The 25,744-nt window shown below is 47.0% G+C and overlaps 2 protein-coding genes across 5 annotated transcripts; one reads left to right on the forward strand and one right to left on the reverse strand.

Annotated features, from left to right (window-relative positions):
- The first annotated feature begins 331 nt into the window (after nucleotides 1–331).
- Nucleotides 332–9,412, forward strand: SYCE1 (synaptonemal complex central element protein 1). Of its 3 annotated transcripts, none has more exons than XM_078435057.2 (13): nucleotides 333–477; nucleotides 3,994–4,056; nucleotides 4,686–4,745; nucleotides 5,094–5,168; nucleotides 5,801–5,848; nucleotides 6,106–6,160; nucleotides 7,100–7,189; nucleotides 7,456–7,519; nucleotides 8,307–8,394; nucleotides 8,467–8,590; nucleotides 8,666–8,776; nucleotides 8,932–9,019; nucleotides 9,263–9,412. In XM_078435057.2, exons 1-13 carry the CDS (start codon nucleotides 408–410, stop codon nucleotides 9,341–9,343), a joined length of 1,017 nt encoding a protein of 338 aa, XP_078291183.1. In that variant the 5' UTR covers nucleotides 333–407; the 3' UTR covers nucleotides 9,344–9,412. The 3 variants fall into 3 exon arrangements, with proteins under 3 accessions (XP_078291185.1, XP_078291183.1, XP_078291184.1); XM_078435058.2 differs by having other exon boundaries at nucleotides 334–477; nucleotides 8,328–8,394; XM_078435059.1 differs by lacking the exon at nucleotides 3,994–4,056 and having other exon boundaries at nucleotides 332–477.
- Nucleotides 9,413–12,260: 2,848 nt separating this feature from the next.
- Nucleotides 12,261–25,095, reverse strand: LOC132684704 (uncharacterized). 2 transcript variants are annotated; one of them, XM_078435056.2, is made up of 5 exons: nucleotides 25,003–25,095; nucleotides 23,649–23,805; nucleotides 16,776–16,902; nucleotides 16,449–16,541; nucleotides 12,261–14,587 (listed from the first exon to the last, which is right to left on the reverse strand). In XM_078435056.2, exons 2-5 carry the CDS (start codon nucleotides 23,739–23,741, stop codon nucleotides 12,789–12,791), a joined length of 2,112 nt encoding a protein of 703 aa, XP_078291182.1. In that variant the 5' UTR covers nucleotides 23,742–23,805; nucleotides 25,003–25,095; the 3' UTR covers nucleotides 12,261–12,788. The 2 variants fall into 2 exon arrangements, with proteins under 2 accessions (XP_078291182.1, XP_078291179.1); XM_078435053.2 differs by lacking the exon at nucleotides 25,003–25,095 and adding an exon at nucleotides 22,415–23,385 and having other exon boundaries at nucleotides 23,649–23,737.
- Nucleotides 25,096–25,744: the final 649 nt, after the last annotated feature.

Raw genomic sequence — 25,744 nt, forward strand, 5'->3', positions numbered from 1 at the left:
CACCCCCAGGTGTGCAGCAAGGAATACCAGCAGAGACAAGAATCGAAACCTGGGCCCAACACACGGCAAAGGTGCTCTCCACCTAACCTCCGCAAGCTCGGTCAAGTCGAGGAGGCCCCGCTGGAGGTGTCTGCACATGCGCAATCACCGACTCCTCAACTGCCAAACGCCAGCGTGGAAGACCGCGTACCCCCACCCGCACCTCCCCTGCTCTGAGTTTGCGGCCCCAGAGACTTTAAACATGCGCACTAGCACCTGTGTTCAGCCTTTGAGCCCCGCCTCAGCTCGAGGCTCACCGGGCCTGGAGCGCAGTGCGCAGGCGTGCCGCGGGCGCCCCGCCCCCCCGCGCAGGTTTGGCCCAATCCCAACCGAGGCGCCAACACTGAGAGAGTCTGCGAGCGGAGGGAATGGCGGGGCGGCTGGGGCCTCCGAGCGCCGAGCGGGTGGGAGCCACGGACCCGGCTGAGAAGGCAGGAGGTAGTGCTGGGCCCCGACGCCCCTGGCAAGGGCGGCCGTGGGAGGTGGGGCGGGGACACGCGGCGGCCCCCCAGCCCCCGCTCCTCCCGCCGCCGAGGAAACGCAGGGTCACCGCCGGCAGGTCGGCCTCGGCTGTGTGAAGTAGCCCCGGGGACACCCTTTCTGTTGGGCCGGGCGGCTCTCTGCGCGCAGCTCCTGAGTGAGCCCCCTTCCTCTGTCCTCGCAGCCACGTCTGGGCGTCCCTGCTGCCCCAGAACGGTTCTTACCCGGGCATTCTTTTCCGAGGCTGGGTCCAGGCCGGCGGCACGCAGCGTCCGCGTTTTTTTTCTCCCTGACGCCGACCTGAGTGAGCTCCCAGCTCCGGGGGCAGGGGTGGCGCCACCCGGCCGCGCGGTGCGCTCCTGGAACACTCCCCTCCCTCGAGGGGCTGAGCCTGCCCTCGCTCCCTTCAGACCCACCTACACTGGTGCAGCCTTGGGACCCGGCGCGGCTCCGGGGTGTCTGTCCCGCAGAGGAGAGGAGTGAGTAGCGAACCTTCGCACGCAAGGCTCGCCTGGAGCAGAGCGTGGCAGCCAGGCATGAGGAGGAAAGTGGGACGGATGCATATGCACCCCTTGTATTAAACGCCTCCGATGGCCGAGGCTGCGCCAAAGGAGCCTTCCGGTGTGGCTGTTTCAGGTGCCTCCCATAAGCTAGTCCACGTGGGTGGTTTAGTCACTTCACCAGTGGCTGAGTTTGCGCTGCTATAATGCAGTACCCTAACCTGGATCGCCCCGTGACCACTGAACTTTGCTTCTCGTGACTCCGGAGGCTGGAAGTCTGGGACCAAGGCATCGGCAGATAGGGCGTCTGGTGAGGACCAGCTCCCGGTGCCTGCGTGACCATCCTCTGGCTGCATCCCCCCGGGGGGAGGGGGCAGGGCCGGGGAGTTGTCTGGGGTCGCTTTTATAAAGGCACTGCTCCCATTCGTCAGGACTCCGCCATCATGACCCAATCACCTCCCCAAAGCCCCATCTCCTGGCACCATCACATCAGACCAGAGTATTTCAACATGCGTTGTACGGTGCTTACTACATAGGAGAGTGTCCTTGCCCTTTGCGCTTCACACCGGGGACTTCTGGTCCTTGTGTCTGAGGTCTTGTGTCTGCAACTCAGTCTCAAGGTTCAGAAATGTTAGCAAATGGGGGATCGGATTTTTCGTTAATTCAACAGGTATTTCTTGCCAGGCTGTGCTTTGCCTTATGGCGGGCACTACATAGGCAATAGAGGGTAAAAACAGTGCAGCTCACTGCCTAGGCTATTAATAATACCTGGGGAATTGGTTGCCCAAACAAACTGTAAAAATCAGTTTGGGGTCACTTGGGCCAGTTAGCTTTAAAAAATACAGCCATATGCAGAAGTGTGTATGGTGAAAGACAAACCTCCTCCTTCCTAGTCCTACCCTCCAGAGGTAACTACTGCTGAAAATACTTTGGTGATTCTGGCCACAAATTATCTGGACGTGGTATGCATATGTTTGTAGACTGGCATATATTTCGCCTCTTTTTGTAGCCAATTGGGAGTCTATATGCACAATTTTTTACTGACTTTTCATCTGTCTAGGGTCTCCTTCCATGTTTAATGCATAATGAATCTACCTCCTTTTCAATGGCTGCACAGTATTTTGTTGTGCGGATGGATCGTACTTTTCGGCTGATGGGCATCCAAGTCGTTTCCCACTTTTGACATGACAAATACTGCTTCCGTGTCTTTTAACATGCCTTTTGCATACTTAGATGAGCATGTCTCATACATAAATTCTTAGAACTGGAATTAGGCCTTCAAAATGCTGATGTACTAAAACTGTCCTCTGAAAGGTCACATCAGTTTCCAGCCTATCTGTATGTGAATTTCCCCACATCATCTCACTGGCCATTGTCAGACTTACTCATCTTTACCAACCAGATAGGTACGATGTGCTGTTTTCATCTCATTAATCATGACTGATATCGTATATCTTATCAAATATTTATGGGCCATTTGTAAAATTTTTGCTTAACTGTCCCCTCCTTTCTTCCACTCTTTGAAAGCAGTGATTGTTTACCTTCTTTATATTGACTCATTGTTTTTTTTTTAAAGATTTTATTCTAAGTACTCTCTGCACCCAACATGGGGCTCAAAATTGTAACCCTGAGAGCAAGAGTCACATGCTCTATGTGCCAGCCAGGCACCCCTGACTGGTTGCTTTTTAAAAACTTTTTATTATGGAAAAATTTAAGCATATACAAAAGGCAAAAACAAAGTATAAAATTACCCCCATGAGCCCATCTTTTCCACTTTGACAGTTATAAGCTTTTGGCCAACCTTGTTTCCTTTTTATCCTCACCCACTCCACTATTTCATTTTGAAGCAGCACAGGCATCATAGCATATCATCCATAAATATTTCCATATGTATCTCTAACATCTCTAAAATATAGTACTGTTTCCAGAAAACTAACCACAGTAGTACTGTCCTATCTGAATAACAGCTACAATAGTTCCTGTGTCACCAAAAACCCAGTTTTCAAATTTCTCTGATTATGTCACCAATATTTTTTAAAGTGCACTTGTCGAATCAGGATCTAAATACAGTCCGTTTTTGAGTATTGAGTATATGTCTTTTTAATCCCCTTTCATCTGTAAGGATCTTCCTTTTTTCCTCCCCCCCCCCCAAAATTTGTTAAAAATCCTGATTTTTTCCTGTAAAGTTCCCAGTCTGGATGTTGCTAATTGCATCCCCATGTGTCCTGTGTTCCTGTATTTTCCCTAAATTAGTATTTAGATTAAGAGAATTAAAAGGCATTACTCTGACTTCGTTTTTGGCAAGAATCCTATATTGTATTTTTACATCAAGTGGCTCATAATGTCCATTTATCTCTCTTGTGACGTTAGTACCATTAATAATCGCCAACATCTAGTTCATTAAGGAATTAAAAATAAGTGCCTATATTGGTTATAAACAAGTGAATATGAAATATTCTACTGACAAGCTTCAGAGTAATTGATTATGTATATAAAATAGCTCGTATGTATGTGCAAATGACATGGTGTCTTATTAAATTTTCTTACTATTCATTGTGGTTTTTTTTTAATAAGACTCTAGAACTTTCTAGTTAATTAGCCATCTGCCAGTTACAGTGACTTTTGACCCCTTGTTTCCAGTTTTGTTTTGTTTTTTGCCCCTCCTTTCTTTTCCTTTCATTATTACATCATGAGGTTTGACCCAGTCTTGAATAGTACAGGCAGGGAAAGTTCACCCCTCCCCTTGCCCTGAGTTTTATTAAGGGAAACTCTGTGGTATGATTTCACACTTTAGGAAAAGTTGACCGTGAAATAGCCTGACTCCTCTCGAATTCAGTGTCTACCTCAAGACAAGGGGCAAGAGCACCACTCTGGCTGGAGATCTGAGCCCCCCTCAGCCCCATACCAAAGTTATTGGACCCTTCCTTGGGCCCTCTCCTTTGGGATTATGAAGCGTTTGGTTGTGTCTCCACAGGGCAGGCCAAGTCCTCACAGAAAATTGAAGACTTGATGGAAATGATGAAGAAGTTGCAGAAAGGTCACATGTCTTCTCTGTAACTGAGGCACAGCCTGAGCTTTGGGAAAAGGCGGAAGTGGATTAAGTTCCAGGACTCACAATTCACAACCTTTGGAAATTAACCCATTGGCTCTTTCCTACTTTTTAAAACTTCTTTGAAGTAAAAATATAGCCCAAGGATTTGAAATTAAAGTATAAGGGGATAGAAGGCAAAACGTTTCCCCCAAGCCCCCTTGCTAGCCACCCATGTGGTCCCCACCACACTCAGTTAAATCCAGGTTTTCACCTTCACCTCCTTTCCCTCCACCTTACCTCTGCTGCTCTCTGCTTGCTCACATGGCTTCTTCTAGCCATGTTCCCACTTCAGGGAAGGCCTTTTCACTGACTACCTACCACCCCACCCAGGAACTGCCCTCCCCTTGATTTAAGGCCTTCAAGAGGTCTTCCCATATCTGAAGAGCATGCCCCACTCCTTCGTGCTTTAATTAATTCCTTGCCCCTCTATTTTTCTTGATTGCGATGACTACAGCCTGACTCAGTATCTCTGTTTTTTCCCTTGTATCCTCTATCCAGAATGAGAGTCCCTGTAGGGCCCCCAACTCCCTCTGCCTGCCCTGTCATCTCCATTCAACCTCCTTTCCTCCCTACAGCGGGAAGCCTAGAGCCCAGGGTTGAGGCCCTGATTAATCGGATTAATGAGGTTCAGCAAGGTGAGCTCAGGAACAAGCTACATGATTTGCAGGGCCCCTGGTTACAGGATTACTAAGTATGTATTTCAGGACCACAGCAGCAGGTCAAACCAAGGGTGGGTTTTTCTAAAGGCAACTGCTGTAGTCACATGTCCATGAACCTGGCCCTGCTGCCAACTGAGACCAACAAGAAGGGCTGGGCTCTGGAAGCCTCATTTCTTGCCCTGTAAAATGTGTCCTCCCCACCCCCTGCCCAGTTTGCTTGAAGACAAATGTGAAATGTCACTATTTGCAAGGAATGGTGTAGTTGGATGTTGCCCTTACACGTTGTCTGGTTTCTTGTTTTGTTTTGGTTTTTTTTTGGCACAGCAAAAAAGAAAGCCAGTGAGGAGCTGGGAGAGGCCCGGACTGTTTGGGAGGCCCTGCAGAAGGAAATGGACTCATGTAAGCATGCAGGGGGTCGATTACCCAGAGGTCCCCAGTGTCATGCCTTCCTGAACTCAATATTCTGGACCCTTAGCATTCTTGCTTCGGCCAAGGGCTCCTGCCCCCTCTGCGGCATCAGGTCCTACCAGTCTCCCACTCTGTACTGTCCAAGCATACTCCCACCTCAGGGCCTTTGCTAGACTCTTCTGCCCCAGATACCACTGGTTTCTATTGCCATACATCATCACCATCAACTCTTAGCTTGAATGTCCCCTTCTTAGAGAAACCTACCCTGGTCATCCCATCTAAAGACAGCACCTTGTCCCCACCTGATCACATTCCCCTTACTGCTTGATGTGTTTCTTCATAGCCCATATCCCAGTTCATATGATGTGTCTTTCTCTCCCGTCCATGTAAAGTGCACTGGCATTCTGCAGGACCCTCACATTCAACCCTTTATCAACATCAGGGCCCTTTGCTGCCACATCCGGGAGTGTGGGCACAAGATGGGAGGGGGCTCAACTCAAGGGGTCCACAGTTGGGATTGGGGTACAGTTGTACCAAACCGCCTGTGTGACTGTGGGCAGGTATGCTCTCTGAGGGTGCAGTGGGTGGTACCTGATGCCTGAACATGTTACTGTGTTTTCCAGTGAGTGGAGAGGAAGTACGTCTGAAAGAGACCTTGAACAAAAAGCAAGGTAATTGTAGTTATTCTGTGTCCAGGCTTTTGCCTTTGTCACCCTGCAGAGGCAGTGTGACAGTCTGTCCACAGCAGCTGAATCCTTTTGAAACCTGAATCCGCTCGCATCCCTCCTGTGGCTTCCACCAGACCTGAAGCAAATTACAAAGCCCAATCCGGTGCCCACGAGACTCCACGTGATCTGACCATATTAACTATGCCCAGGCCTGATGCTTTAATGGGTTCTCCTGGGGCCCTTCGTTCCTATCCCTGCAGAGACCCTAAGGATCCTCAGACTCCACTGCCAAGAGAAGGAAAGTGAGGCACAGAGGTAAGACCTTCCAGCTGGGCCTTGCTCTTCGTTCCCCTTCATTGTGGGGGAGGAGAGAAAGAGGGAAACTCAGTCATGGACCCAGAGCTCTCATTTCCTCCGTTTTTAAATTTTTTTTTTTTTTCAACGTTTTTTATTTATTTTTGGGACAGAGAGAGACAGACAGAGCATGAACGGGGGAGGGGCAGAGAGAGGGAGACACAGAATCGGAAACAGGCTCCAGGCTCTGAGCCATCAGCCCAGAGCCCGACGCGGGGCTCGAACTCACGGACCGCGAGATCGTGACCTGGCTGAAGTCGGACGCTTAACCGACTGCGCCACCCAGGCGCCCCATCCTCCGTTTTTAGAACGGAGAGGTCAGATGCGTGTCTTCCCACCTTGGACCCAACAGTAGGCAGTAGTGTTAAGAACACTCACTCACTGGGATAATCATTCGTTTGCTAGAATACCAAATTCCTTTGGCTGTTTTTTCTTCTGTGCCTGTCACTCTTCCCAAAATAGACCCTTGGCTGTCTGTCCACTCATCTGTGCCTTCATTGAGGCATCAAGCCATTGCGTCTCTCTCTATTCATCGGGACCCTTCATCCACCTCAGTATTTGTGAATCCATCTCTCCACTTCCTGAACATTGGTTTAGCTTATTTTGTGACCAGAGTCACTGAGCCCTGGCATACCAAGACTGGAACTGTGTGGGGAAATTGGGATGAGGTGTGTGTGTGTGTGTGTGTGTGTGTGTGTGTGTGTTCGCAGTTGACCATGCCCCGGTGACTACACTATTCCCAGGGGGCACATGCTCATGCCCCAACCCATGAAGTTACCAGAGAAGGACCTCAATTTAGAAGGCTACAACACACCCCAAGAGGAGGCAGAAGCTCCACCCAGCCCCATCCTGGGGAGACATTCAGAGAACATGACTGAGGGCTGCTTTGCCTCTTCGCAGGAAGCAGACCATGCTGCAGGAGTGCAAGGAGCGAATTTCTGCCCTGAACTCCCAGATCGAGGACGAGAAGAACAAACAGAGGCAACTGAGGTGAATCCCAGTGCTCCGGGCCAGGTGGGGGGTGAGGGGGCAGTGTGCGAGGATGGGTTGTAGGTGTAGGTAATATCAGGGATGGGGGTTAGAAGAGGAGCTGGCTGACCTGAGGTTTGGAAGGTCAAGGTGGGGAAGGTGCTCCCTGCCAAGCAAAGAACATGGGCAAGCCTCCCGTGGTGTGTACATGAAGACCCCTGGCCTGGGCCTGGCTGGGGAGGGGTGTCTCAGCCAATGGCCCCTCATCTTGTGTGGCCGGCCCCCAGGTTGGATTTTGAGGAACAGCTGGAGGATCTGATGGGCCAGCACAAGGACCTCTGGGAGTTCCACGTGAGTCACTCACAGCCATTCCTCCCACCTTACACATCTTCCCTAAGAGTCCCAGGCCCCAAACTGAAGGTCACGCCTCAGGCCTCCTTCCTCTCGCCGGCTTTTGAGCCAGCCTTGGTGGCCTAACGTCAAAATGGCCCTCAACTCAGTGCCTCATCCCCACCCTCACTGCCACCCGGTGTCATCCTCTTCACTGGTCCTGCCCGCCCTCTCTGCTGCTCCCCCAGGGCCCTGCGGTGACCAGGAGGAGCCCTGATGAAGTCAGGAAAGGTTATCCATAGAGAAGATCCATGGATGTGTTTGCAGCCATGACTGCCACAGGGCAGACAGCGGGGAACCAAGCAGACTGGTGTTTGCCCCCTGGGGATCCTAGATACCAAGTGAAAGGGGCAGAGAGAACAGACGTTGGGATAGAGAGAGAGGTTCATTGAAGAGGCCACGTAAGGGGAAGAGAAACGGCAATGCAGGGCTAGTAAATGATTCTCCAGGGAACACTTGTGGTTAGTGATGCTTTTAGGATCCCCTGTAATAAATGCTTGCCTCACATCAAAGCTTCCAAGATTACCGAACGTTAACCACCTGGTGAGCCTCTCAAGCACAGCATCACAGGTATCTGGGGTGAGACAGTTCCAGGTGGAGAGGATGGCCAGTACAAAGGCCCTGAGGCTGGAACGTGCCCTGTGTGCCCAGAGGGCCCGAGTAGTAGGAAGGGAGGCAGGCTGAGTAAAGACCAGATCCAGGTAGGCTTGTCTGAGGTGCATGGGGGTAGGCTGAAACACATGCACAGGCCTCCTTTCTACCTACTCAGAGACCAGAGCAGATGGCCCAGGAGATTGGCGCCCTGGACAGCAGCAAGGAGCAATTGCTCAGGGAAGGTGAGGCCTGGAGATTGGGGAGGCCCTGATTTGCCTTGCACTGCCCTGCTTATCTGTCCCTTCCTGCCGCAGAGAAGCTCGTGGAGGCAAAGCTGGAGGACGTGAAGCATCGTCTGTGTTCCCAGTTTGGGGCTGACGGTTGCTCGACCACTGCTGAGGGGCTCTTTCTCCGCAGCCAGGAGGCAGCAGCTGCAGTGTAAGACGAGCAGGACAGGGACAGGGACTGGGGTGGAGGGAGGGAGATGCCAGTGCTGATGCCCACCCCCCTCAGACATATGTTTGAAGAGGAGAACAGGAAGGCCCAGGAGCTCCTAGAGGCTGCTGCCCAGCGCCATGAACAGCTGCAGCAGAAGTGCCAGCAGCTACAGCAAAAGAGGCAGAGGTGCGTGTGGAGGCCCTCCCCCCAGTCCTCTAGGGGAAGGTGGCTGAGGCATCTCTGCTCCCTTTTCAGCCTGTCTCCTGGTCTCTTCACAGCCTCTTGTCCTTTCTCCTCCCCTTCCCCCTCCCCACACTCCTACCCTACCTCTGTCTGTCCAGGCTTAAGGAAGAGCTGGAAACGCTTGGGGTGCAGATCGCTGCTCAAGCCCAAAGCACACAAGATGAAGGGGCTGGCCCAGGAGAACTTGTGAGCCCTGGGTTGGGTGGCAGGGAGCAGAAACAGCTCATGCAAGGAGCTGGGTGCAGGAAGGCAAAGAAGGGGATCGAGAGTCCTCAGAGGATGGTCTTTGGGGAAGGGTGCTCCCACAGGGCACAAAGAAGACAAAAATGCAGGGGCTGGCAGTGTGGAGTGGGAAGAGGCAGGTCCCAGGGAGGGTGTGGGCACAGGGCTACATGGACATTTCCCTCCTCAGACTCTGACCTCCCACAGGCCAATCCTAAACTCCTAGGAGTCAGCAAGGAGAAAGACCCAGGTCTGCCCACCAAGCAAGGCCGTAGTATGCCCTCCTAGGCAAGGACTCTCTTTGCCTTGGAGCATATTCCATGAACTTCGGGAAATAAAGGCACTATTTCAGTACAACTGCCTCAGCTGAGTTTATGCAGAGGGGGTAGGGCTTGTCTGGCCCCTGACACTGTGTCAAGCCTTGGCCTCAGCCAGAGGGCCACAGCAGGCCTCCCTACCCTCATAGTCTCTGGTCTGCTCCTTTCTAGGACTTAACACACTGTTCTGGGTTCCCAGGCAGAAGGATGCAGGTCTGCAAAGCCACAGTGTGATTGTTTCTTTAATTCCTTATTCAGGCCTGAAGTAAACCGAATCCCAGAAATCTCAACAGCGGGGATGGAGTCAGTCAGTCCCTTGCCCACAGTCTCCACTGATTAGCTGAGAAAAAAAAAACATAATTGGAGGCCAAGTGTAGTTTGTGCCTTCCTGGGCACAAAATATGTAACCGACACCTGTCACAAGAACATGGTGTCTTAGAAATCCTGTGTGCTGGGAGTCAATCACCTAAGACTCCATGAAAATGCACTCACCCAATAAAGGGCAGCAGTGCTCCTGAGCCAAAATACAGTGACTGAAGTAGGAAGAGATTCCTGGTCTTGAAAGACTCCCACATCCAGGTAGGACACTAACATGGTGGGATTGCAGAGATCCAAACAGGCTGCCTGGAGAGCACTGTTTCTGTGGAAGAACGGGGGAATGTGACATGGTGGGAAATTACTCCGTCAGTTAGAGACACCAGGCATAAATCTCCCAGTTTTCTGACATGGAGTTAAACAGACCTGTGTCATAAATGAATTGGTTACACCTTATCAGAACAACTCCTGCATTGCCTGGAAATTAGTACATTCCCCTGAGTAGCAATGGAAATAATCACCTTGAATAGCAGCAGTTCAGCTAATTTTGCAGCTTCAGGTGATTCACAATAAAAAAAGACACATGAGAGGCGCCTGGATGGCTCAGTCGGTTAAGTGTCCAGCTTTGGTTCAGGTCATGATCTCATGGTTCGTGGGCTCGAGCCCTACGTCGGGCTCTGTGCTGACGGCTCAGAGTCTGGAGCCTGCTTTGGATTTGGGGTCTCCCTCTCTCTCTGTTCCTCCCCTGCTCTCCTTTTGTCTCTCTCACTCTCTCAGAAATAAAGATTAAAAATTTTTTTTTTAATTAAATAAAAAGACACATGCTTACTTCAACAGAAGCACAGAAGGCCTTTGACAAAATCCAACACCTATTTAAATAAAAAAAAAAATGTAAAATCTAGGAATAGAAGGTACCTTCTTTAATACTTACCAGTGAAATGTTTAAAGCACTTTAGGGTATGTTCAAATACTATTCACTGTACTAAAGTTCTAGACAGAGAAACAGGACCAGGACCTTCCCCACCCCTGCTCACAACCACATGGATAGCTGCCAAGGAAAAAGATCCTCCTTCCTGCTGTCTTGCAGTCGCCCTCCACGCCCTTTCTTTGGATACCCAGAGATTGTGTCAGCTGGAATAAGAGAAATGTAGCCCCAGCATCACACAGTAGAGCAACCAAGGGTGGGTTTCTAGCTGAGACAAAAAGAAAAAAATCCATAGCTGGTAGAGTCACTTACCATAGGTATAGGTAGAGACAGAGGAGCTAAAAGAAATCGTTCAGTTTTAGAGAACAATCTAGACAAAACACCGAGGAGCCAGGACTACCTAGGTGTGAAAATAAAACTCTTCCTCCTTCCCAGCGTCTCCAGTCAGGAACAAAGATCCCTGAAGTATGAAATGAATGCAGGCTACAGGTCACAATCGGGATGCTACCGGCAAAATGGAGCCTCAGAGCGAAACTCAGACCAAGGGTGTTGCTCTAAGACCCTTCTCTTGAGACTCTAAAGAGTGTGCCTTGTAAACCCTTACGAGAGATGATAAATAGTAGCACTGTCCCCACATCTCTCAGTTCGAGGTGGAGTGGATCCTGTTCCAGAAATATAGGGGTGGCTTTCACCTAGTGGACTACATTATAATTTATCAGAAATCCAAAAACTTTCTTAAAGGCATGAGATCAATTTGAATCACAAGTTTTAGAAACAGTTCAAATGAGAAGAGCCCTCTGGGCAGGAACCAGAACTGAAGAAACTAGACAGCAAAATGAATAAATCAGGCCTAGGTCATGCAGAAGAGAGGTGACGGAGTGCAGAATCCAGAGCCCTAACGTCATTCCCAGAACCGCTGCATCCTAATTAAGGAACTGATGGTGTGCCCTGCCAGATTTCAGTTTCTGTGTATGGGAGGCTAAGTGCCTCCCAGTTCCTCTCCCTCGAATGGACCATCGGTGAATCCCTCATCTCTGTGCTACCATTGTGTGTTGAGTGTGTGCAGGGCACATAACTAGTCACATCAGGTCCTAGGTTTTCAGACTAAGTCACAGAGAAGGGACTGTGTCCAAAAAGACTATGTGCATGTAGACCAGATGCAGATGATGAGGTCCTACATTTTGAGCTAAACAGCTCTATAAATTGAGGTCCTTTAATTTTATAGTACAGATTACATGTGTGAGCAATGTGAACTCGGTGGTCATAAAGTGGACAGTGTCCTATTGCATTTTCTAAAGATGGCCACACTACTATGTCCCATCCCACATACTATTTAAGGTGCTCTTACATCGAAGGTGGAGCCTATTTCTCTACCCCTTAGAATTTTCATGGGCCCTATAACTACCTTGTATAGAAAAAGGCAGAATTGACACCATGCTAGTACCATTAGTGTTGCCAAATATCCCCTTGTACGCAAAATCACCCGCAGCAGAGAACCAATGGTCGTCTAGTTCAAAATTTTTCAATACAGTACCATTTCTATCTGAAATTTTCATCCACATTACCTAACCTGATAGTTTTCCCTTAATGAGAAATTCTCTGATAGACACAAAGTCAGACATTCAGTTGAAAATTTGGACACAATAGGTATTTATAAGTTTTACTTTATTCTCACTGTTCAATGAGCTATCTCTGACCAATAAAGGTATTCCTACATTTACTGCATTATTTCTTCCTATGATTTCTGACTTAGGGTTGAAAGATGAAAACACAGGTTCTTTCCTCTGAGTTTCCTACACAAGGACTGGTAACTTCAACAGAAGCCTGCCACAAATTCACAAATTCATAAAGTGAACTGGCTACAATGGACTGGTAGTGCTGTAGTCAGGTCACACATAGAAGGGTTCTCACTCAGGTAAAGTACAAGTGAGGATTTCTGAGGTAGAGATGGAAAGATTTCTGCCCTCCACAATCAATTCTTTCTGCCTGAGGTCATGGTTGCAATCTTCACTCTATGGCTTTGAAGACAAACCTGTGTGTCATCTGCACTTCAGGAGCACAGGGAATAAAAAAACTCAGCAAATGCATGTTGGTTTTTTGGTTTTTGGTTTTTTTGTGGCCAGGCTTAGAAGTAATGTTCATCATGTGTGTTCATATTCTCTTGGCCAGAACTCAGTTACATGGTCCCACCCACAACAAAGGGAGGCTGAGAAATGTAGGCTAACTGTGTGCCCAACACAAAGAGAAAGTGAGTTTTGGTATACATACAGCCAGTCTCTGCCACACATGACTTCTCCCCTGTGTGAGTTCTCGAATGTTTGCTGAGGTGTGATTTCTGACAGAAGGTTTTTCCACAATCATTACATTCATAGGGTTTCTCTCCTGTGTGAGTTCTCTGATGAACAGTGAGGGCTGATTTCTGGTAGAAAGTTTTCCTACATTCTTTACATCCATAAGGTTTCTCTCCCCTGTGAGTTCTCTGATGCCTATTGAGGGTTGACTTCTCACAAAAGGTTTTCCGACATTCATTACATTCATAAGGTTTCTCACCAGTGTGAGTTCTCTGGTGTACAGTGAGTTTTGACTTCTGGTAGAAAGTTTTCCCACACTCCTGACATTCAAAGGGCTTCTCACCTGTGTGAAGTCTCAGATGCACAGTGAGTTTTGGCTTCACACAAAAGGATTTCCCACATTCGTTACATTTATAAGGTTTGTCTCTTGTGTGAGTTCTCTGATGTACAGTGAGAGCTGGGCGATGGCCAAAGCATTTCCCACATTGTTTACATTCATAAGGTCTCTCTCCTGTATGAGTTCTCTGATGTGCAGTGAGAACTGACTTCTTATGGAATGTCTTACCACAGTCGTTGCATTCATGATGTGTCTCCCTATTGTGAATCTTCTGATGTATGGTGAGGGCTGACTTCTGGTAAAAGGATTTCCTACATTCATTACATTCATAGGGCTTCTCCCCTGTGTGTGTTCTCAGATGTACGGTGAGTTTTGTCTTCACAGGGAAGGATTTCCCACATTCATAACATTCATACGGTTTTTCCCCTGTGTGGATTCTCTGATGAACAGTCAGGTGTGACTTATGGCAGAAAGATTTCTCACATTCGACACATGCATAGGGCTTCTCCCCTGTATGAGTTCTCCGATGTACTTTAAGAACTGTTTTACTAATGAAGGTCTTCTCACACTCGCTACATTTATAGGGTTTCTCTCCTGTGTGTATTTTCCGATGTTTACTGAGATTAGACCTCTTGTAGAAAGTTTTAGCACATACATCACATTCAAAAGTTTTCTCTTCTAACGGAGTTCTCGAAAGCTGAGCGAGGTGTGATTTCTTGCTGAAATTACCCCCACTTTGATCATGTTTATGGTGTTGCTCCTCGAAATCGGCTAGACCAAGATGCAACTGTGTTGGTTTCTCACAAAAAGTGTTCCTCCATTTGTTACATCCACAGTGATTCTCCCCTATGTGAGTTCTCTCTTGGGCAGTGACAGCTGACTTACCACAGGCTTCCCGATGTTCATTATACCTACAGGCAGTCTCTCCCATGTGAGCTCTCCTATAGGTACAGAGTGTTGTCCCCTTGTTGAAGTCTTTCCCTTGCCCACTAAATTCGAGAGGCTGCCGCAAAGTCTGATTCCTCGGATGACAACCAGGACAGTCGGCACACCTGAGGGGGCTCCCCGTTGTATGACATTCCTCGGCATTCTCTCCAACACGCATCCCACCAGGCTCACCAGGGAGAAACGTGTTCTGACACACATTAAACAACTCTGGCTTCACTCCTGAGTAGCTTCCGTTATTTATAATCAGTTTAGAAACGTCGGCTGCACTCAAATTAAGTGTTTTTCCCAAACTGGTTCTCTCCTTCGTTGACGTTTCATAGTTGGCCAATCCAACTTGCCACAAAAGTCTGCTCTGATACTCCTGGCCAGTCTCCATCAGGTCACCTGCAGTCTGGACATCTAAAATGAGACAAAGTAACCATATGTATGAACCACACCTAAGCATTTCTTACGGAATGTTCATGTAAAAATGGAGAAGTTTCTTTCCATCGTGTAGGATAAGAATTTTACAGAGTTAAAATGGGTATGATTATGATAAGTATATGATTTTTCTTTCTAATGAAATAATGTAACAAGTTACACCAAAAGATTCTCTAATGTCAGATCATGGTTTTATTTATCTGTTGGTTTTGCTTTATCTTTTTTTTTTCCTTTTTGAATCCATGAGGAAACCATTGGTCACAATATTCACCTATTCCCTAGTCTTAGTGTTCAGCTGACTTCTCTTCATCTGCCATTTGTGTTCCTGTTCCATTTCCCGCTTTCTCTCACAATAACTGTAGGTCACTCGTGCTGGGCCTTTTCTCATCACTCAGCTTTGAAGATGACAAGGTCTTCCTGGATCCACCACTTTAGGCTGCAGTACAGAGCCATTCTTCTGTCATCTCAGCAGGGATGTTGCTTAGGAACAAGGATTTGTTCCCACATTTCTTTACTTTTTCACCTTTCCCTGGGCATCCGTGGGGTTTTTCAAAGGCATCATCTCTCCTTCTCCATGCCAGCCAGAGACCGCTTTTGGCTAATTCCTAATTAAACCCTGCATACTTCGCTTCTCACAACCATAACAGGTACAGAGAGCTCCAACCCTCCACACTGGGCTACCTCTCCCTGCTGGTCTAAAGGGTTTAAGCTCTGCAACCCAGGCTGTGCCCACCATCATTGGAAAACCTCTTTCTGGCTCCATCTTAGATCAAAAACCCTGGCATCCCAAGCCCACTTCCTGGTATATGCAGCCCTACTTGACAATGTGCAGTTTCTAAAGGCTTGTGTTTTGCACTCTGGAGTTTTGCATGTGTCCTAGTTTCAGCGAAAATGCAGTCCGTGTATGGGTCATTGTTTCAGAATGATTTAGCGTAAGCAACTGCACCCTGAAACCCCGGGCTCCACTGGCCTCGAGGACACACGTTCTCCAGATTCTCCTCCCATGCCATGGACTGCCCCTTTCCACACTGTGCGTGGTTCTCCACACCTTCCTGCCACCTGTGATGCCGTGGCTGACAACGCTTGGTCCTGGGCTCCCCTTCTTTTCTTAACAACTCCCTGGGCAACCTCCTCTAATCCTGTGCCTTTAACAATATTTCTAACTTGTACCTTGTAATAGTGATGTCCAATTTCTACTCCAGATATTATATCCACCTATATGTTATACTGTCAAATTTGGTAAATCGCCACCTTAAACTTAAGCTATCCCAAAGTACAGTCTTAATAATTAATCACCCCAAAACCACTTTCCCTGGGCTTCCTTACTAAAATGGCACACCCCATGTTCTGTCACGGTGACATCTGTGCTGGTTATCCCACTACTTCACAGGTACTTCGTGTGTCGTATATGTGTTTCATGCTGACTCAATAACTGGTAACCACCTAGAAAGGAGTGCACTTGTTTGATTACTGTCGTTATCCCCATAATTACAAAATGACTAGTGCTTGCTTAACACCTTTGAAAGAATAACGAGTATATAAATAAATGTCTGAAAAAAACTAGTGCGTGAGGATGGAGGAAAGGAGGGCATCTTACAACCTACAGACAGTGGCTAACAAAGGAAAACATTCTAAGAGGAGGCAGGTAAAGACTGGATTTTGGGTAAGACTAAGAAAATAGAAAAAAAGATGGGGGTGGTTTATACATAAGAAGCATCTTTGGAGACTAAATAGAGCATGTCTGAGCCTAGGAAAAGCACGGGTAAAAAACAACCCAGCACGCCCAACATCTGCTATGCTCTCCCCTTCCCAGACCCCTGCCCAGTATGCACTGACAGACCTGGGAGGCTCTGCTCTAGGGGTTCCTCTACTGTCCATGGCTCTGCTCCTTGCTCCAACTTGACGATCACCTCAGGTTTGGGAATGCAGTGCCCTGTTGATCAGAAATAAAGGGGGGGCTTTTACCAAACCGTTTGAAAGAATGACAGGAGCACAGCGTCAAGAGTCGTGCAATGAAGGGCCGATCTGAACCTCTGATTAGAGAGGTGAACACCCACGTTCTTCTGGGCCTCGAATCTTAAACCTAAGTAGCATTTAACCTCATAAACAGTTTGCACGTTTACCAATGAAGAAAGCAGTGCTAGGACACTAAGACACTTTCACTCACCCAGTGACACCAGGCTACTGTAGGTCTCCAGCATCACGACCCTGTACAGGGTCCGCTGGGCATCATCCAGGTCCTGCCACTCCTCCCAGGTGAAGTTCACAGCCACATCCTCAAACGACACCAACCCCTGTAATGAAAGACACGTGTCTCAATTCAAGGGATCAGCTGGGATCAGAAGAACAAGTCTGGGAGTTCATTCTTTTTTGTGTGTTTTGTCTTACACAGGATACACCATGCTTTGTACTCTATACCGTGGGCTAAAACGAATCCACAGGAGAACTATCCTACCCATGTTAACTCTTTAATCCCTAGAAGTACAATCATAAAGTTTCCCTTGTCAATCTGGAACCGTCCTTGCTACTAGAGACGAAAAGATAACTGTGCTCCTCAAAGGTGTGTGTGACCTGGTATGGAGGCCTTAGTGTAAACATACACCTGCAGTAATGCACTAGATAAACTAGGTTAGACGTGTTTAATGTAGACAAGAGTAAGAAAGAAGAAAACAGCTGCCCTTGTGCCATCCAATCACACTTCCCTGAAGAGCCAAACACATTAGCTGTTTAATGTCAACAACATATTCTCATAATTATGAGACTACAGTAGAAGTCACGAGGGCAACAGGTACACATGCTACATTAATGGAAGTACAAACAGCACCATGTCCAAATGGTTGCTCCTAGGCTGTGACGAGACATAAAGGCAGTAAAGGTATTTAAGGAACAGATTATAGTTTGCATTTAAAAAAAAAATTGTTTTTGAGAGAGAGAGGGAGACAGAGTGCAAGTGGGGGAGGGGCTGGGAGAGAGGGAGACACAGAATCCAAAGCAGGCTCCAGGCTCTGAGCTGTCAGCACAGAGCCTGACGCAGGGCTCGAACTCACAGACTGCGAGATCATGACCTGAGCTGAAGTCGGACACTTAACCGACAAGCCACCCAGGCGCCCCTATAGTTCTGCATTTAAATATCTGACCTAATTCCAACACAACAAATTTGATGCACTCACCGTTGTTTTGAATATTTCAATATTCAAATATTTGAATATTTGAATATTTCCTCCTTATCCCAAAGGGTTGCTTCTGTCCTCCCCAGTGTGAGTACCTCCTACTTCCTAAACCACAGGGTGTCAATAATGAGGGGCCAGTAAGAAGAGATAAGTTACACGGCCAGATTTTCTTTTTAACAGTCCTCCCCTAGAAGCAGGATGGGAAAGAGCTTAGAAGAGAGTGACAGAGGACAAACTTGGGGTTACAGGATACAGAGCAATAAAATTACAGAATAGGGTACTAATCCTACAAAGCAAAAACGAAAAGAAAGCAGGAACACAAGTTGGTTCTAATTTGTTCTGAGAAGGGTGAAGACAGAACCCGGCTGTCTGCATGACCAGCTAGATACATACTGGTGCTATAAGATGAAATAAAATAGGGCACAGAGTGTGCACAAGAGACATAGATTTTGGACACAGCTTGTCTGAAGTCTGTGCGTACGCAGGGATGTCATACTGGCAACTGGATACATGATCTAGAGCTCAGGAGAGATCCAAGCTGAAAATAAACATTGGGGAAGCAGCAGAATTTGAGTAGTAGCTGAAGCCATCAGAGTGAATGGAACGGCTCACAGAGAACCTGAGACTTTGAAAGGAGAAAGGAACAGGTGCCGTGTCTTAGGACACACCAATGCTGACTGTCAGAGAAAGAGAGAGACACCACGACACAGAGAAAATTTCTAGAGATTATTCCAGGAATAGAAATAACCTCCATACTAAGGACTCTATTAATACACGTCATCATATTCACGTTTCTGAAAAGTCCTATGATGATTCAAATAGACACTAAGCAGGTATCTACAAAATATTCTCCCATTTGTAATAATAACCATTAACCAAAGGGGATTTAGAGGATTCTTCCTTAAAATGATTAAATGTGTATGTCTTACCCCAGAGGCAGCATCACACTTCATGAGGAAATACTGGAGTATAAAGGTGCTCTCCCACCACAATTATTCAACAATTTACAAGTGGTAACAGTCAATGCAATTGAAAAGAGATAAATAGTTGTAAAAACGGTCATAATTTAAATATAATTTATACGCAGAAAACTCAAAAGAATCCTATGAGAACTATTCTATAGAAAGAAAATAATTTTCTGTTTTAAGTTTGAGACAGAGAAAGAGAGAGTGAAAGTGCACACACAATCAGGAGGGGGCAGAGAGAGACAAAGAGAGAGACAGACACACAGAGAGACAGAAAGACAGACAGAAAGACAGACAGAGAGACAAGGAGAGCACACCAGCAGGCCCGACTCTATCCCACCAACTGTGAGATCATGACCTGAGCCAAAATCAAGAACTGGACACTTAATCACCACCAGGTGTCACAAAGACAAGAATTTTCTATAAGAAAATTCTATAAACTGTAGGTTATAAAAATAATGTCTTCATACCTACAAAAACATTCATACTATAACAACAACAAAAAGCAGAATACATATCAATACATTAACAGAAAACATACAAAGCTATGCGAGAAAAAAATATGAAGGCTACAAGAACTAATAAATGAAAGACACCATATTCACAAGTAGGAAGATCTACATCAAAAAGATATCAATTCTCAGTGAGTTAATAATCAGGAAATTCATGTAATATTATCCTAATAAACAACACATCCTTAGATACAGACAAGCTAATTTAAAAGTTCATAGAGAAGATTAAGTAAGAATAGACAGAGACCGTGGTAGGTTATACTTCTGTTCACCAAAACTTAGTGTCTCTCCCTTATCAGTCAGCTCTGGCTGACATAACAAATACCCTAGACTAGATGGATTCAAAAGCAAATTTCTTGGGGCACCTGGGTGGCTCAGTTGGTTAAGCTTCCAACTTCGGCTCAGGTCACGATCTCATGGCTCGTGCGTTCGGGCCCCACGTTGGTCCCTGTGCTGACAGCTCCGAGCCTGGAGTCTGCTTCGGATTCTGTGACTCCCTCTCTCTCTCTCTTAGCCCCCCGCCCCGCTCACACTCTGTCTCTTTCAAAAATAAATAAACATTAAAAAAAATTTTTTTGTAAGCAAATTTTTCTCAGATTTCTGGAGGCTGAGACATCCAAGATCAGGCGTCAGCCAGTTCTGTGCCTGGTATAGACCGTCTTCCTGGCTTGCAGATGGTCACTCTCCTGCTGTGTTTTCTCATGGTGGAGGAATAAAAATCTCTCCTCTTCCTCTTTTCGTAAGGCCACCAATCCTATCAGATTAGGGCCCCAACATTAGGACCTCATTTAACAATAATTACTTTCTAAAGGCTTGATCTCCAAATGCAGTCACATTGGCAGTTAGGGCTGGCCTTGAATATACAAATTCTGGGAGAATACAATACAGTCCACAGTACTCCCTGTGGTGCCCTTCTCTGCAAAAGGATTAATATCCCTTGGAGGTGGAACTCACATAAACAGATCTATATTCTTCCATTTACCTGGCACTGAACAAGAACAAGTGAATGGAAGTGACACGTCACTTCCAAGCAGAAGCTGGAAGAGCCATGCATAGATCACCATGTCCTCCCTCTGTCACAGGACCAACAATGTTACAGTAAAAAAAAGTGCTCCTCTGTCTGGGATACTGAATAAGACAAAAAGGATAAAAAGCAAAACTGATCCGTGATGGACAGGTAGCATAAGAAAGAATGAAACCTTTGTTGTGGACCTAACTGGTAATGAATCGGCATAACCACCAAACAGAAACAAGCAGTGCAGAGAAACTGGGACGAAGGTGATCCATGATACCAGGGGCTAAATAGCAGATCAGTGTTACTTATGATCACCGGTACTTATGTACCTAATGTTACTGAAGTAACATGAGGGATGATTACCATATGGATTTAAAGCTTTAGAAAAAGAGGTGGGAAAACAGAGTATTAGTAGTAAGTATCAGGCACTAGTCGCTGCCTTTAGTTAAATACTATAGGAAAAGTGATAAGCTCAGGTGGAAAAAAAGACTTCAGTGTGCAAACAGGAATGAAAGAAAATTGGGAGATACTATAAATTTGGGAACCTGTAGGACTGAAAAACTTTCAAAGGATTTCTTTTTTTTTTTTTTTTTTTTTTTTTTTAAATTTTTTTTTTCAACGTTTTTTATTTATTTTTGGGACAGAGAGAGACAGAGCATGAACGGGGGAGGGGCAGAGAGAGAGGGAGACACAGAATCGGAAACAGGCTCCAGGCTCCGAGCCATCAGCCCAGAGCCCGACGCGGGGCTCGAACTCACAGACCGAGAGATCGTGACCTGGCTGAAGTCGGATGCTTAACCGACTGCGCCACCCAGGCGCCCCATCAAAGGATTTCTCATTTTATCTGTTACTGTTTAAGGCTGAAGAAGTTGCCTCTTCCAATTTTTACAGAAAAAAATGTAAGAAATGCTTGGAGAGTCAAGACTAATTAAACTCAACCTCAAGGGAGTAACAAACATGTTATAACCATGGCATCCTGTGACACAACTGAACCCTGAAGACAATACACTAAGTAAAATGAGTCAGTCATGAAAAGATGAATATTGCCTGACTTCACCTATAGAAGCTCCCTAGAATAGTCAACTTCATGGACATAGAAAATAAAATCATGGTTGCCAAGGGCTGAATTAGAGGGGACAGGTACTTGGTATTTAATGAGCAGAGCTTCATTTGGGAAACATGAAAAAATTCTGGAGACAGTTGCACAAGATGATTAAAACTAATGCCACTGAACTGACATTTTTAATTAAAATGGCCAATACGGCCAATTCGAGGTGATATATATATATATATATATATATATATATATATATATATATATTTTTTTTTTTTTTTTTTTTTTTTTTTTTTTTTACTGTTTATTTATTTATTTTGAGAGAGGGAGTGAGCACAAGCAGGGGAGGGGCACAGAGGGAGGGAAGGAGAGAATCCTAAACAGGCTCCATGCTGTCAGTGCAGAGCCTGACATGGGGCTCGAACCCATGAACTGTGAGATCATGACCTGTGAGATCATGACCTGAGCCAAAATCAAGAGTCAGATGCCTAACCGACTGAGCCACTCAGGTGCTCCAGGTTATGTATATGTTATCAAAATAAAAAAAGTTAACCAACTTTTCACCAAATTGTAGTCCAAAATTCTATTTATGGTTGATGCAAACATCCATTTTTCCTTACTCATTTCTTTTAAATGATTAGCTGGGACAGAAAAATTAAATATCCTTTAACAGGGTTGAAAACATGACAGTTCATTTTTGAACTAGCAATTTCAATTATACGATAATAAAAAATACAGATAGAATCACTGACAAATTTATAAAAATAAAAGGTAAAAATTGTAAAAATCTGAGCTCCTTGTTTCATACTTTGCCTATCTTCATCTTAACACTTGTTTGAACGTATATCACTGATTCCTGAATACGTTCTCCAACCGGACTCCTGAAGCTGTCACCACACATGTTGGCTAGTAGCACAGCTCAAGAGGGACCCAACCCAATCACCAGGCAATTACATCCTTCAGATTTTTCCAAGAAGGACAATTCCAATGTAAAACAGACAGTTACTACATTTGTCTGTGAGCACCAATGCAGATTTTGGATAAACTAACAAAACAAACACATGGGTCTTCATGTAAGAGGAGATTATACCTGAGAGAGGAGGAGGCATCCAGGAGAAATCGCATTAGAGTCACTGGTGAATGGACGGTATATCACACGTAAGGGAAGAAAAGACGACACGGATTTCAGGTGGGACTCGCTCCGTGTGAGGTGCCTTCTGGACAGCCACAAAAAACGCATTCACGGGGGAGTTGGACCTATGGTCTAAAGGATGGGGAAGAGGTCCAAGCTGGAGGGAAATGCTCAAGACTATCAAACCACAGAGGGCCAGACAAGTCGAGGAAAACCGCATCGTGTGAATATGGGGGCCAGATTTGAACACTTGGAGAGTGATGTTCAGGAGAAGAAACACACAGGAGAAGAATTCAGGGAAGCAGAAGAAATCATCAGGCAGGCCGCCACAGGAGCTAACGGACAAGAATGTCCAGGAGAAGATCCTGGAGAGCAGTGTCACCACGGCAGAAGGTTCACGTGAGGCGACGCCCACAGTACACTGAGTCTAACTATAATCTAGGTGGATAATGCAGGTTGTAGGTTATTTCCTCACTTAGAAGACGTGAACTGGGACCACACTGAGTAGGTTAAGATGCAGACCAGCAGTGGAAATATTTGTCAGAAAAATACAACTGTGAACAGTCGGCCCCACAACCTACACAGACAGACTAGCTGACAGAAACGTGGGGAGACTTATTTGAAGGACCCGCAGTCAATTCAGTCCCCCAGACATCCCAGGTTTTAGCCGAGGATCAAGTAGGGCCTTCCAAAAGCTGTCTGGGACGCTACTTTCGCAACGCCAGAAAACCCTTAGTGAGCAAGCCGTGTTCCAGCCCCAGGTGACCGACACCGCTGCAGAATGCTGGACGTGTTGATTTCCAGGTTGCCAGTGAAACGCTGTCCACGACACCATCTCCGTGACCGACAAAGGCACCGTTTCGGACTTCCGTGCCTGCAAGCTTTCGTGTCCCATGAGAATGCGGCACACTTTCCTCTAAGGGGCCATTCTGAAAAGATAACAAATGTGCCTATCTTTTCTCCACGACATCAGAAAGAGAAATCAGGGACGAACCTGCACTCACCTTGGAGGACTCTCAGGTCATAGAACCCGTCCATACCTACATGCCACCATTTCCACGTTTAGGTATTTTTCCCAGAAGCTGAGTTTCACTTATTTCTACTTTTCTATTTTAATTTATGAACTGCCCTTCGTAAAGCTCACGAAGCACGATGTAACACAAGCTGAGGAGCAAGCAAACAACCCACTCACCAGAGATGAATTCTGCATGTTCTGCTGCTCTTGGAAACGCACCGAGGACTGTGGGAGGACAGCTGGGAGAGAGGGCCAATGGACCAGAGTCATGACAGGACTGCTGTGACTTGCTCCTAGGTCCTGGATTCTCTTGTGTGAGGCTCTCTACACACAGCTAGAAAAGACAATTAACGGGGGGGGGGGGGGGGGGGGGTCACCTGCTGTGAGACAACAGAACCTCACACCTTGAGAAACAGCAGGAAACACCCTATTGCAGGGGAACCCCCAAGCCCATTAACTGCACATGCAGTTTATCCTTGGTTACTGAAAACACCCATGTCCTACTGATTTTATCAACAGTTACTAGTAAGAATTAACTTAAAATTCTGAAGATGCTTATTTAAACCACGGCGGTTTAACTACGCTCCTATTAATAGAGACATACACACAGGGCTTCATATTTGCGTTTCCACGGGGACACCTGTAGCTTAAACACCTTATCTTCACGGAAAGTATACATCTTGCAACTCAACATTTTTGGCTGTGATTTTATAGGAAAAGAACCTAAGGTACATTTCTTGTGTGGCACACTGTTCCCGTAATGGTTCTCAATGACCTGCTTCCCTGTAACCATTTCCTCAACACCAGCGTGGGCTTTGCCATTCGACTTGCTTTGGTCAAAGGGAGCTCAGCTCAGCACCTGTGACCCAGACACAGGATGAAGAGGACTTTTCCACTAGCGGTTACCTTCCGGGAACACTACCATCTTGTGAAGACACCTGGGGCTAGCCTGCTAAGGACGCACGGCTTAGCCGGCAACCAACACAAATCACCAAAAAGGTCAGGCTACACAGTGCAGGGCGGGGGCGGGGGGGGGGGGGGACTGACCCCTGCCACCGCCTGCTGTGGAGACGCCAAGAAACCCCGCAAATACAACAACTGCCTCACCCTTAGACCCGGGTGCGCACACCTTTCACGATGATCTCTCCGGGAATCGCGGACATCTCACTGCTCATCAATACGCTCACGTGACAGGTGAGCAAACCGAACGCCACCACGGTTGGGGACACCGCTGGAACGAGGACGCCGACCGCAGCCCCCGACGCTCGCTGACCGTCTGCAGACCCACCCCCGCCCTCGCTGCCTCTTGGACTCGACCACCCAGTTCGCCAAGCTCCCGGAGGCACACGCCGCGCCTTCTACAGCGCGCCTTCTCCTGACCAAGCAACCACTGAAAGCACAGCCCGAGCCGGATCCCGCCTCGCCGTCGGTCACCAACCCACCTTCCCGCTCCCACCAAGGGGACGACCCCTCCCCCTCGCCCGCCCAGTCCCCGAGTGGCGCAGGGCTCCCCTTTCACCCTCGCACCAACCTTCAGGGACCGACACAGATCCCAGCCTAGGGCCCTCGGGGAGGCGGCGAAAGAGGAGCCAGGAGCGGAAGTTCCTGGCGGAAGGGGGCGGGGGCCGCACGTGCGCAGAGGGAGCCCGGAAGACTCCCAGAGTCCCCTGCGGGAAGACGTCTGTGCAACGGAGAGACTACATTTCCCACAAACCTCTGCGCTCTGTCCATTAGGAGCTTTGGGAGGTGAGGTGATGGATGAGAGTTGGGGTCCACCCACGTGGCCAAACGTGGGATTCTCGTCCCTTATTAATTCCTGACTTTTTTTTAACTCCTTTGAAAGACATTTAAAAAAAGGTTTTTTTTTAATGTTTACTTGTTTTTCAGAGAGAGAGAGAGAGAGTGTGAGCGGGAGAGGAGCAGAGAGAGAAGAGACACAGAATTCGAAACAGGTTCCAGGCTGCAAGCTGTCAGCACACAGACACACCATGAGATCTTGACCTGAGCTGAAGTCAGACTCTTAACCAACTGAGCCACCCAGGTGCCCCACATCCTGATTTTACCAAATGATAGAGATGTCGTCTCTAAATAGGAAAAGTCTAATGTGGAGGAAACATTACATCACATGAAATGTTAGCTTTAATTGCTAGCTATGTTATGGTAATGGTTATAGAAGCCACTGGGTTTTTTTTCCCACAAGCATACTAAAGCATGAATAGTGAACTACTACAATATCTGCATTTTATTAAAGTACTTAACAAACAGATATGGCA

This window comes from Panthera onca, chromosome D2 (genome assembly GCF_046562875.1).
Source record: "Panthera onca isolate mPanOnc1 chromosome D2, mPanOnc1 haplotype 2, whole genome shotgun sequence".
NCBI classification, from domain to species: domain Eukaryota; kingdom Metazoa; phylum Chordata; class Mammalia; order Carnivora; family Felidae; genus Panthera; species Panthera onca.